Source organism: Marmota marmota, unplaced genomic scaffold (assembly GCF_001458135.2).
Source record: "Marmota marmota marmota unplaced genomic scaffold, marMar, whole genome shotgun sequence".
NCBI classification, from domain to species: Eukaryota; Metazoa; Chordata; class Mammalia; order Rodentia; family Sciuridae; genus Marmota; species Marmota marmota.
In genome coordinates this window covers 14,406,709-14,419,536 of record NW_026000168.1, presented here as the reverse complement: position 1 = coordinate 14,419,536, position 12,828 = coordinate 14,406,709, and the positions used below count along the sequence as shown (strand labels likewise).

The window sequence follows — 12,828 nt, the reverse complement described above, 5'->3', positions numbered from 1 at the left end:
AAACCCTGTCTCAAAATAAATCATGAAAAGGGGTAAGGATATGGCTCAGTACTTAAGCACCCCTGGGTCCAACCCCTGGTACCAAAAGAAATAACTACTGCTTTAGCCCAGGCAGAAGTCTAAACTTCTTGCTCATGGTCTGGAGACTTGCAGCAAGCTATTTCATCTCACTGAACCTCAGTTTTCTTATCCAAAAATAGGACGGATGTTTCTCTGAGGTTATCTTTTAGCCCACATGAGATCATGTGAAAAGCACCAACACTGAATAGGCAGAGAGAACATTTTCAGAAACCATGGTACTTGGACTGCTATGGTTACTGGGTTGGAGTCTTTGGCAGGGATAATGGTGGGATCAATCTATAAGACTGATGGGGAGCTCCAGGCCCAAGCACCAGCTGCTTGGTCTCAGGAAATAAAAATAGCACCACCTCCCTTCCCTTCACATATACACACAGAGTTCAGACCTCATGCAGCCCCAAAAGGGCAAGAAGAGACTTTAATCAGGGGTGGGAGGATCCACTAGAATCAGAAAAGAAACCGAGCGTGTGGGAGCAGAGGAGCCAGAGCAGGCGGAGAGGGCCCAGCGGGAGCTCTGGAGGAGGACTTACCTCTCCACACCTCTAGCACAGGCACTGCACTGAGATAAAGCATGACAGTGGCCCCTCTCAGCTGGAAGGGTACCAAGCGGCCCCATGCAGCCAGAAGTTGCCTGGCTTTTGGGCTCCAGCTCCTAGGTATGGCTGGTACTCATGGATTCAGCCCTTGTCCCCATTGAATGCTGGGAGGCCATCTTCAGGCAGAGCTCAGGAAGCTCATAGAGGGTTCCCACCACCTCTACTGGGCCCAAGGAGGCTTGGGATTAAGAGAGCAATGGAGAGAAACTGGAGTCTAAAACCTCCCTCTCTCCCCACCTGGGGTAGCACAGGGGAGAAAAAGTAGTCGCCTTCTGGCTCCAGGCCCGCCCAGACCCACAGCGACCAATAAGGTACAATCACTGGGACCAGTCACAGCCACTGGAGGTGGAGGTTGTTTGTTAAAAAAAAAAAAAAAAAAAAAGACAAAAAGGTTACAGTCTCCTACAAGCACAAAGTTTAAATTTCAAGACGTTAAAAAAAATCTGTCCCGGCCCAGGGGACTGAACATCAGAAGCCAGCCTGACCAGGCACGTGTGGCCTTGGGGCAGGTCCACTGCTGCTTTCTTGCCCAGCTAGCAAGCACACCACCCCCCTCCCGCATCTAGTGCCCACCCGACCCAGCTCCCCGCTTCTGCTGCTGCTGTTGCCGTTGCCGCTCTGGGGAGTGACTCCAGGATGCTTTCGCAGAGACACAGGGAGAGGCTGAGGGGGTAGGCCGCGAGATCCAGCCAGATGGTTTAAAACTGTCAAGAGAACCAAGAGGCAGTGAATGGTGGTTATTATTGTATCTGGGTGGGCCTGCTCCAGGATGGTGGGTTGATCTGAGAGCTGCCACTGTACACAGAGTTCTGAAGGGTGGGGCTGGGTCCCAGAACATCCTTTGAGCACACTCTTAACTCAGCCAATCTTCAGCAGAGACCTGTGGGGGCACTGACCCTAAATCTAGCACTAGATAAGTATCGAGGGCTTCTCCACAGTTCCCCTAGACTGTTGCTATGGATGCTGCCATAAAGCTCTGTCAGTGTCTTACATATAAACAGAAGTTGCCTTCTTTAGACATGGGGACTCAGAGCTGGGTGCTGGGTACAGGGTGCACTCCAGTAATCATAGCAACTCAGGAGTCTGAGGAAGAAGAATCACAAGTTCAGGGCCAGCCTCAGCAACTTAGCAGAGGCCCTAAGCAACTTAACAAGACTCTGTCTCAAAACAGAAAATAAAAAGGGGCGGGGATGTAGCTCAAGTGGTCAAAAACTCCTGGGTTCAATGCCTAATACCAAAGACAAAAAAAAAAAAAAAAAAGACATGGGAACTCTGCAGGCCAAGGTGAGAGGGATACAGCTTTGGGTGATCCTCCAACTAGCACAGGCCTTAGAAAATTTTCTGCCCTCAAATATCCCCCATGGTGCCAAGAACAACACTTAATAAGCCAGAGGCTGTGAATCAATGGCTGATGACCGAGCATAGCCCAAAGATTAGCCCATGTGGTACTTAAAAGACTATGAATTAGCTGCCAACCTTGATAACATGGAACATGTCATATATAAATCTAGATTTGGAATTCTTTCGAAAAGTACAACAGGCTGGAGCTACATGGTGGCAATGTTCCTCAAATGAGGCCCAAGCTCACCAGGTCCCCACTCAGCCCACCTCGCTCACATGCGCTGCTGCCTGACCTGTGTATGTACCTGAATTTGTAACCCCACAAGGTACTGTGGTACTGTTTTAGATCTTTACATCAGAAAACCCAATTCCACATCTAGTTCCTCCACTTCCTGGCTCTGGAACGTTTAGCAGGTGATTAAATAACTTCCAGACCTCAGTTTATTCATCTATAATTATGGTAACACCTGCTGGGCGCAGTGGCACACATTACTGTAATCCTAACAACTTGGGAGGTTGAGGCAGGAGGACCATAAGTTCAAGGTCAGCCTCAGCAATTTAGTGAGGCCCTCAGGAACTTAGTGAACACTTGTCTCAAAATAATAAAAAGGGCTAGGGATATGACTCAATGGGAAAGCACCACTAAGTTCAATCCCCAGTACCCCCATGCCGCAAAATCACACAGTAACACTTAACTCAAAAGATTGGGTTTTCTGGCCTTTTTTTTTTTTTTTTTTTAAGTACCAGAAATTGAACCCAGGGATACTTGGCCACTGAGACACAACCCTATCTCTACTTTATATTTTATTTAGAGTCAGGGTCTCACTGAGTTGCTTAACGCCTTGCCATTGCTGAGGCTGGCTTTGAACTCCCAATCCTCCTGTCTCATCCTCTCAACCCACTGGGATTACAGGCATGGGCCACTGTGGCTAGCAGAATTTTGTGTTTTTTAAATAGGAGAAAAAAACACACCACATTTTTCACATGTCAAACGCATGGGAATATTAGACTCCTGTTTTGAATATTAAGTAGGAATTGTGAACATGCTAGTTGAATCTAGAGGCCTCCTAGTGCCCTGGGCATAAACTTTCATACCACCATACACAGAAAGCTTACTAGGTATCAGGTGTTACATTTGACATACGTGATCTCATTTAAAGTTCAACCACTCTGAAAGGTAAATATTAATAGCATCCTCATTTCACAGCTGAGGAAACTCAGGCTTAGTTGAGAGGCTCAGTGACATAGCTGAGTAGGCAAAGGAAATAGACTGACACCTAGGAGGTCTGACTGGTAGGCAGCTAGACGACAGTACTCCCTTGCACACATGGTACAATGACTTTGTGCACTGGGCCACCCTCGGTATGATTAAATCCCAGGGGAAGTGTGTTAAATTTCCATTTTTAGAAATCTGAGCTCCTTCTGGGTGATCTGTATGAACAGGGAGGAGTAAACACTAAACCTACCATCTGGGGATCACAGTCAACTTTGAGTGGAACATATCAACAAACCAAAGATTGTTTGGAAGAAAGGGGGAAAATGCCTAAGAAGGCATGTCCTGAATATCTAAACAAGAACAACTATGTCATCAGTTTCTCAATGTAAACACTACCTCCTCTTCAGAACTGCAGTCCTTTCTGTTAGAAAGGCACAAACAATTTCAGAGGGATCCAGAGGCCTTAAGCCATCAAAGTGATGGGAAACAGGCTGAGGAAATCAGGACCTGAAGCCTCAGAAACAGATGCTAAAGAAAGATATTTAATTCTGTTTGAGAAATGGAATTACATGACGATTAACTGTTATGTTTCTGGAAACTTGGCACATGCACTTCCCTAGCCTCACTTGGGGGCTGAATAGATTAAGAATTTTGTGGACATTTTAAGATGTGGAAATTTGGCACCTCTTTCCCACCAGGTGCTAACTCCACACAACCCATGGCTCCTTCCACCTCAGGCAGGAAAGCAGGAAGGCCCCCTACTTACATTTTTGAGAAACTCCTCAGCCACTATACGTGCACGGGCATTGACTGACAGCTTCATCTCACTGATCTCCTTGTCTATCTCCTCCATGAAGTGGATCACAAAGTCCACCAACTTGTGTTTGTACATCTGTTCTGTGTGGAAGTTGGTGATCAGAAAACTGATGTCATAGCCCTAGGGAAGGTAGGGAGGAGGAAGAGAAGAAACAGGAGAGAATTAGCACCAGGGGACACTTAACTAGCCATGTTTTCTACTCTACTTACCCACATGCTTCTAGCTGGCTGTGATCTTCTCCCAAGATAACTGGCCCTGTCAGGAGTCCACATCCTGTGGACCCAAACAACTGAACCCAGAAGAGAATTCTGTATATATCAGATGCCTCTGGAAAACTATCTGTGGCACAAAAAGCCCTGCATTCAAAATAAGTTAAGGGAGAATGAAGGGACTTGTAATCTTGCTTCAGAATAATCCAATCAAACAATAAAGAAGACTTTAGTCCAGAGAATAGATAACATGGAAGAGGGGTGAGACTTGGCGGGTAAGAATGTCTTTTACTACAAGAGGGTGTGTAATGAAGAGCAATTTTATTTACTCTATGTGGCCACTGAAGTTAGCTCTAAGACCAGGAGAGAGAATATGGCTCAAGATGAGGAAAAACTTGGCGGACACATCTGGTGTGTCTAATCAACACATCTGCCTGTTCTGCCCATGCTCTGCCTTGCAGCTGGTAGGGATATTTTAAGTTAACCTGGTAGGGAATCTGTGTAAAGGAGTCAAGTACAAAGTCAGACCACAACTGACCCAATGTTAACTGCGGCTTTGAAAAACTAAGATTCAAATTGGTGGCAGAGTTTAAAATGATTTCTTTTTCTTTCTTTTTGTGGTGCTAGGGATTGAGCCCAGGGCCTTGTGCATGCGAGGCAAGCATTCTATCAACTGAGCTATATCCCCAGCCTGTTTAAAAGGATTTCTAATTCATTGTGCTCTTTCTGCTGTTATATTGTAGACTCTGGTAATGAGTGATGTATAGACCCTAAGCTTCTAATCTTGTCTGCTACTACTCCAGCTGAGATGAAGGCCGACTCTCACCTCAGTCAGGGGGTATCCTATAGCTGCAGAAGTAGCAGGCTGGGGCTGTAGCCCAGTGGTATAGTGCTTGCCTTGTGTTCATGAAGCCCTGGGTTCAATAGCCAGCACCACACACACACACAAAAACACCTAAGAGGTAGCAATCCTGGCTCAACAGACAATTATAGGCCACTCAGGCACAGAATCTCAGGAGTTAGAGACATAGATATATAAGGTCTTACCTCCACTGGCTTCCTTCGAAGGATAAAGAAGTTCTCTGCTCTCATCATCATAAAGCGCATGAACTTGTGGCATAAAATCTTCTCAATCTCATCAGCCTGGTGAGAGCAAAGGAAAAAGATGGTTCTCTAAAGCTGACACTGGGAGGCCAAAAACAACTAGTAGCTTGGTATTTGGACCCAATTGCCCTCAGGCCCATGGGAGACAGTGGGATTTGGTACTGGGATCAATCACTGACAAAACTGTGAATGGTGGGGACATAGATGCCAACTGAAAGGAGGATCTACTTAAGGGCCCCTCTATCCTAATGAAGCATTACTGTAATAGCATCCTCATCCATTCCAGGGGGGCAATTCTGGCAAACCTCTTATCAGCTCTTTCACAGTCCACATCTCCATTCAAAGCTGCCTTTTTTTTGGACTGGGGATTGAACCCAGGGGCATTTTACCATTGAGCCACATCCCCAGCCCTTTTTGAGATAGGGTCCCACTAAGTTACTTAGGGTCTCGCTAAGTTTCTTGGGTTGGCCTCAATCTTGTGATCCTCCTGCCTCAGCCTCCCAGCTCTCTGGGATTACAGGTATGTGCCATCATGCCCAGAAAAATGATCCTCAATCGTACTGCCTAGATGATTTCTGTTGATTTCTTTCATTCTGCTTTTTCCAGTAGTGAGAATTGAACACAAAGATGTTCCACCACTAAAGCTACATCTTCATCAGCTCTTTTTGTTTATTTTGAGGTCTTGCTAAGCTGCTGGGGCTGGCCTTGAATTTGCAATCCTCCTGTCTCAGCCTCTAGAGTAGCTGGGATTACAGGCCTAGGCCATTGCTTAAAAAAAAAAAAAAAAAAAAAATTTCTCTTTTTCGTTTCACAGTGCACTACTTCTCGAAATATGTGGCACATACCACCCAGGGTAACTGAGACAACTTTAGGTAGTCTCTGTTTTACTGTCACTATACATCAATCAACAGAGTTTTCACCTTTTTTGGGGGGTGGTGGTGGGGTTCCGGGGATTGAACTCAGGGGCACTTAACCACTGAGTCACGTCACATCCCCAGTCCTTTTTTTTATTTTATTTATAGAGATAGGGTTTCACTTAGTTGTTTAGTGACTTGCTGTTGCGGAGGCTGGCTTTGAACTTGTGATTCTCCTGCCTCAGCCTCCCGAGCTGCTGGGATTATAGGTGTGCAACCCTGAGCCCGGCTGAGTTTTCACCTTTTGAACTATTTCAATATTTCTTAAAGAAGAATTCTATAGCTGGGTGCTAGAATGCCCTTAATACCTCCCTATACCCGATGATCTTCCATTTATTTATTTTTTTAGTGGTACACTTTAATTATACATAATAATGAAATTCGTTGTTACATACATGCACTCAACATTATTTGATCAATTTCATTTCCCTTTTTTTTTTTTTTTTTGTACCAGGGATTAAATCCAGGGGCCACATGCACTGAGTTACATCCCGAGTCCATTTTATTTTTTTAATTTTGAGACAGGGTCTCACTAAATTGCTGAAGCCCTCCTTATGTCGTTGAGGCTAGCCTCAAACTTGAACTCCTCTTGCCTCAGCCTCCTGAGTCACTGGGATTACAACCACCATATCTAGCTGATCTCCTTTTTTATTATCAGGGATTGAATCCAGGGACACTCAACCACTGAACCACATTCCCAGCTCTTTTTTGTTTTCTTTTTTATTTTGAGACAAGTTCTTGCTAAGTTGCTGAGGCTGCCTTTGAATTTGTGACCCTCCTGACTCAGTCTCCCTAGCAGCGGGGATCACAGGCTTTTGCGATCTTCCATTTTGAATAAAGACAGCAGACCTCATGTTGGAGCTTTATGTAGGCAATAGTATCTAGTTTCAATTGAATAACATTGTTTTTATTGTGTTTATTTTTAGAGTTGTAATAGATTGTGGAAAGTGATACTGTATTTCCATTTATGGCATAAAGTTTCTTTTCCAATTTGAGAAAGGGGAAATAAGTCAAAATTTCAAAATCCATTAAGTAAATTAACCATCCAGGTCCTACATGAATACATCAAGCACTGGAGGGGTAGCAGGAAGTATAGATATTGGTGAAATGCTGTTTGAGGAAACATAGTAGAATTGGTACTTTTTTAGTTGTTGATGGACTTTATTGTCTTTATTTTTATGTGGTGCTGAGGATTGAACCCAGTGCCTCATGCATACTAGGTGAGCACACTACCACTGAGCCACAACCCCAGCCCTGGTACTTTATTTCTTAAACTAAGTGGCAGTGGCAAACAGTATGGCTATGAAATTGGTACCGGCATTGCTTTTTATTTTCTTAAGTAAATGTATTCCTCATTCCTTAAGAATGGTTCTGTGACCTGATCCCTAACTTGTCCTACAACCTTGGCTGCATTCTAATCCAGAGCAAGGTCTACTGGACATAACTGCTCATATTATTCTTCTGACCTGCTTTGGCAAACCATTTCCTGAGTACATTCAAGCAAGAAGAACCTAAACTAAATATGCCACATCATAGATGTGGATCCTTTATTTCAAAGAGAGCTCCTAACTATGGGCCTCCTGCATGGTGACTCACCTGTTTCACAGCGATGCTGACCCGGACAGAATTGATGGAGCCCTCAATCAGCACCTTTTCTTTCTCATTTCTGCTGATGGTAACGGGCTGTAATAGGAGTTCTTTGCTACTCCTGAAAACACAAAGTCACAGAGACCTCATTATTAGAGAAAGAAGAGTTAAGGTGACCTCACAGCAGGTCCTATCATCACTGAGACCACAGAATCCAAACTATAGAAGATTAACAAGCAAGAATGCTCCAAGACAGAAGCCAGGGAGCATATTCTGCAGCAGAAAGAGCACAGGCCCTGGAGTCAGGGCAAAAAAGGTTTTGAAATTCAGCTTCCTGTTATGTTCCTTGGACATGTCACAGGATTGGAATTTTAACTTCCTCATCTGTAAAATGACTCTGATTCTTATTTCACAGGTGAAGATTAGGAGAAATCAAAAAGGCTCAAATGTCTAAACAGTGTGCCCAGTACATGTTAAGAGCTTTGCCAAAGATAGCTGATTTTAATAATTATAGGCAAACCAATATGCCACTTAGGGGATGAGGAAAGCCTCTGTTCCAGAATAATGACAGGCTAAAACTGAATAAACACAGTTTGGCCTCTTTTAATTTCTTCTTCTTTTGGGGGGACATGGTTGAGGGTTGAGCCCAGGCATCATGCATGTTAGGCAAGTGCTCTTCCACTAATCTACACCTCCAGCCCTAAAGTCCTTTAATTATTAACCTAGAATGATTTACTTTTGTACCACTGGGACTCCTATAAGCTCAGGTCTCAAGTTAACACCTCCAAATCTCTGCTATCTCTAGGGTAGTTAACTGTGGCAGTCTGTGAGCTGTTAATATTTTTAAATGTCTAGTAGAAACCATGTATATTAAGAAGCATAACAGTAGCTGGGTGTGATGGTGCACATCAGTAATCCCAGAAACCTGGGAGGATGAGGCAGGAGGATCACAAGTATGAGGCTAGCCTCAGCAACTTAAGAGACTCAGTCTCAACATTAAAAAAAAAAAAAAAAGGTGTCAGGCGGGTGGTCCTGGGGGTGTAGCTCAGTGGTAGAGTACCCCTGGGTTCAATATGCAGTAACAACAAAAACAACAGAGACGTGTAGAGATGGCATCTCAGATAAACAAATTATCCAAACTCTACTTAAACTGCCAATGAATTCAATAAAGCCACAGGAGTTACTTCATGAACAGCCCTGTTCAGGCAGTCTTGGCTCCAAAAGAAATATTCCCCTGGGTTTTGCCCTGCCAACCCACTGACCCTCTTTTCTTCACTCCAAATCAGGAATCACTGTTCACCTTGGCAGCAAGACAAATTATGTGAACTGAAGCTATCCTGACAATTCCAGGACATAGGTTCATGGCACTGTCTAAATAGCACTAATACTTTGCCCCTGATGATGTTTTCCTTTCCTACCTAACTTCCACCTCTGGCTTGTTGTGTCGTTCCACAACCTGGGAAGAGAAGTTCTCCAGGCAGAGGGCAGCCTGCAGTGTGGCCCGCACGGCACTCAGGTAGGGGCGGAGAGTGGCAGTCTGTAGGAAAAAAAAAACAAGAGTTGGGGAGAATCAGAATCTGCCTCACCCACCCCACTGGTCTACTACTCCAGCTCTCCTGGAGCCAGGCTGGCCTGAAAGTATCCAGCTATGGGATGTCACAGTGAACAGAATCCATTAGGCTTTCAAGATGCCTTTCAGTCTTAAGTGTAGAGCAGTGGTTCTGAACAGGAAGCAATTTTGCCTGACCAGAGACATTCAGAATAAACATATGGATTGTCATGACTTGTCTGGGTACAACTGGTATTAAATGGACAGGGTTAGGGTTATGGTTAGGACAGAGGTGATGCTGAACATCCTGTGACATACAACAAAATCATCCAGCTCTAAATGTAAAAGGTGCCAAGTAATTGATCCAGAGGTACCCAGGTGAATGTCCTTAACCTGTACATTAAGCCAATAAGCACAGAGGTCAACCATTTGCCAGGCAGTGAGCTAGCTGGGAATTCAAAGATGTGTAGATCATTTCTGCCCTCAAATAGCTCAACTGGGTGGAGGACATGTGGTTTAATGTAGGACGAAGTACAAAACAATCAGAATTATAAGTACAAAACAATCAGAATTATAAGTAATCTATATTGACAGAAAAAAAACTGGTTTTGACTGGATATAGGATCAGGAATTTACAATGAGGAAAAAAAAATAGAATAAAAACATTCCCAGTAGAGGAATCAGCTTCTACCTACACTGGTTAGTTACATTAGTCAAGTTCTTTCTCACCTCAAGACATTATACAAGTTGAACACCTATCTGGAGGCTTTTCTCCTCTTACTGCTTCAATCCTTCAGAGCTCAGCTTATTAGGGAAGGCCTCTTCCTTCCTCAAAGAAATCTTTCTTGACTTCCCCCTTCTTTGCATTTATTATAATTTACCATGACATATCTTTTATGTCTCCCTGTAAAGTGATTTCTCTTTCACACTAGACTGTAAACCATGTCTACCTCATTCAGTTACATAGCTTGGACCTAGCTAGCTCAGTACCTCACATTTAATGTCTTACCAACTTTCTGTAGAAAAAAATGAAATAACAAGGATAGAATAAAAAAGGGCATTAGGAGTTCCAATAGCAGTAACAAGTATAAGGTTTCTGTACATGTGAAGCATTTTAGATTGTATAGATGAAGCTGCCAACAGAAGGCTGGTCTAAAATCATGAGGATCTTATATGCTAGGCTACTAAGTTAGCTTTTCTTTTAAACTGGGGCTTTCTGAGGAGGAAGTTACATGACTTCAGCTGCACAGTGGCTCTTTGGGGAATGGGCTGGAGAGGGAAGTGAGACATACAGCAGAGAGGGTTATTCAAGAAGTTCTTATGAGAACCTGGACAGGGACAGTAAAGAGGACAGAGAACCACAAGGAGTGACATTAGATGCAGAAGATAATGATATTAAAAAAACAAAAAACAAAAAACATGGTCCACTCATACAATAAAATGCTATTAAGCAATAAAGGAATAACTACTACGATACACACAACATGAATGGATGTCAAATGTATTAGAGCAAAAAGCCATACTTAAAAGTCTATATATTAGAGAACAGGGGTATAGTTCATTGGTAGAGTGGTTGCCTAGCATGTGCCAGGCCCTGAGTTTAATCCCCTGCATCATGTAAAATAATAATAATAATAATAATGATAAAAAGCTAGTACATGAAAGAATTCCATATATAAGACAATATGGAAAAAGCAAACAAAACTATAAGGGCAAAAAAAAAATCAGTGGTATTTGGGGTTGGGGAAAAGAAGAGGATTACAAAGGGACTGGAAAAAATGTTGTGAGGTGATGAAAATATTCTGTACTTTGATTGTAGCAATGGTTACATGCCTGTCAACATTTATAGATAATAAATATAAAGGTAAAATTTAGGTGGCCAACCCTGTGATGCCTTACTTTTATGGATAAAATAAGATAGTATGATGAAATGTCTCAAACTTGAATTTTTAAAAAAATCAAGCCAGATATGGTGCATTCCTGTAATCCCTGCTACTACAGCAGCTGAGATAGGAAGATCTCAAGTGGCCTGGGTGACTTAGCCAGACCCTAATACAAAATAAAATAAAATAAAAAGGGCTGAGAATATGGTAGAGCACCCCAGGTTCCTTTCCAAGGACATTCCCTTCTCTCTCTCTCTCTCACACACACACACAGGCATGGAGAGGTAGTTCAGTGTCGGAGAGCTTGTCTAGCATGAATGAGGCCCTGAATTTTATCTCCTGAACCGCAAAAATAAATAGGTAAAAAAGCACCTTCTCAATCAGACCAAAATAAAACAAACAAAAACCCTATCACCACATTTCTCAGCGAGGTATGAAAAGTAGCACAGGAGGAACAGGCGGTTTAGACAGGCTTTGTGAACTAGTGGTCTAATTTCAAAACAACTAGGTGATCCTTGAATGACAGCTGGGAATGCAGACTAAGGAGTCACCAGAACACAGGTCACCAAAGCCTGGAGGCAAGAAAAGTGATAAGAGGGAGAGGTGGTGAGCCACAGTCACAACTCCCTGGAACTATCACATATATGAAAGGGAAAGATTCCCAGGAAGGGAGGGATGGACAGTACGACTTTACATAAAGTCAACACAGTTTAGCTCTGAATAGGATGACCAGTGAATGGAGGCAACACAGAGTGACCTTCCACTGGGATAGAAACAAGGTTGGAGGTACCCACCAGAGGTCAAGGAAAAGTGGGCACCTGACTTGGTAAAACAGTGGAGTCAAGAAGCAAAGAGAGGACGACGGGGTGTATTCACTGAAGCTCTAGTCTAGACAAGGAAGTGGCCCTAATACATACTTCAGCGGCCTCAAGACAAGGCTATTGGGCCTACTGCGGGCCTTCAGGCACTACCACAAGCCTAGATGCCCCGCTTCCGGCTTCCTCCATGCTTCAGGAATATTCTATACCTGCCTTGCATGCCCAACCAGGAAGCCGCAAGGCCTGCTTCTTATCAGCCAGTTCCCCTGCTTGCCCCTTCCTCACTTTGGCCCGCGCCCCACCCTTTTTCCAACCCTCATCGTGCCCCCACACTCTCTGACACCCCTCGGCCCCAGGTCACCGCGGCGAAGTAGCATCTCCCCTAAACCCGTAGCCTTAAGACAGAATTGAGGGGATCCCTGGCGCGGGGCCCGGCTCTCTCACCATCGCGGGCGCTGGCTCGGCCGGAAAGCGGAAGTGCGGAAGTGGCCGGCCCCGCGACGACTGCCCTTTCGCGAGCAGCGCAGCCGCAGTCTCCGCCCAGACTTCCGGGCGGCACCATCTTGTTTTCAGAACAGGGCAGGACAGTCTAGGAACGTTTGGATCTTCATGAAATTTTCACTCTGGGACTATCATGGTATCTTTAAAGTCCTGAAGCTCCAAATAACTAATCAAATTTTCCCCTCTACCCATGCATCTTTCCCTCATGCTTTCGA

The 12,828-nt window shown here is 44.1% G+C and overlaps 1 protein-coding gene across 1 annotated transcript; it reads right to left on the bottom strand.

The window, feature by feature from the left end:
• Positions 1-465: 465 nt before the first annotated feature.
• Arpc4 (actin related protein 2/3 complex subunit 4) lies at positions 466-12,635 on the bottom strand. Its single transcript, XM_015495006.2, has 6 exons — positions 12,557-12,635; positions 9,281-9,399; positions 7,872-7,983; positions 5,305-5,400; positions 3,998-4,168; positions 466-1,378 (listed from the first exon to the last, which is right to left on the bottom strand). The coding sequence occupies exons 1-6, from the start codon at positions 12,557-12,559 to the stop codon at positions 1,373-1,375; spliced, it is 507 nt and encodes a 168-aa protein (XP_015350492.1). The 5' UTR covers positions 12,560-12,635; the 3' UTR covers positions 466-1,372.
• Positions 12,636-12,828: the final 193 nt, after the last annotated feature.

Excerpts from the sequence above, each read along its gene's own strand:
- Arpc4 (XM_015495006.2), bottom strand. Across the intron at positions 7,984-9,280 it reads AAGCCAGAGGTGGAAGTTAG|GAGTAGCAAAGAACTCCTAT; the intron begins GTAGGAAAGGAA and ends TTGTGTTTTCAG. Across the intron at positions 4,169-5,304 it reads TTCGAAGGAAGCCAGTGGAG|GGCTATGACATCAGTTTTCT; the intron begins GTAAGACCTTAT and ends TACCTTCCCTAG.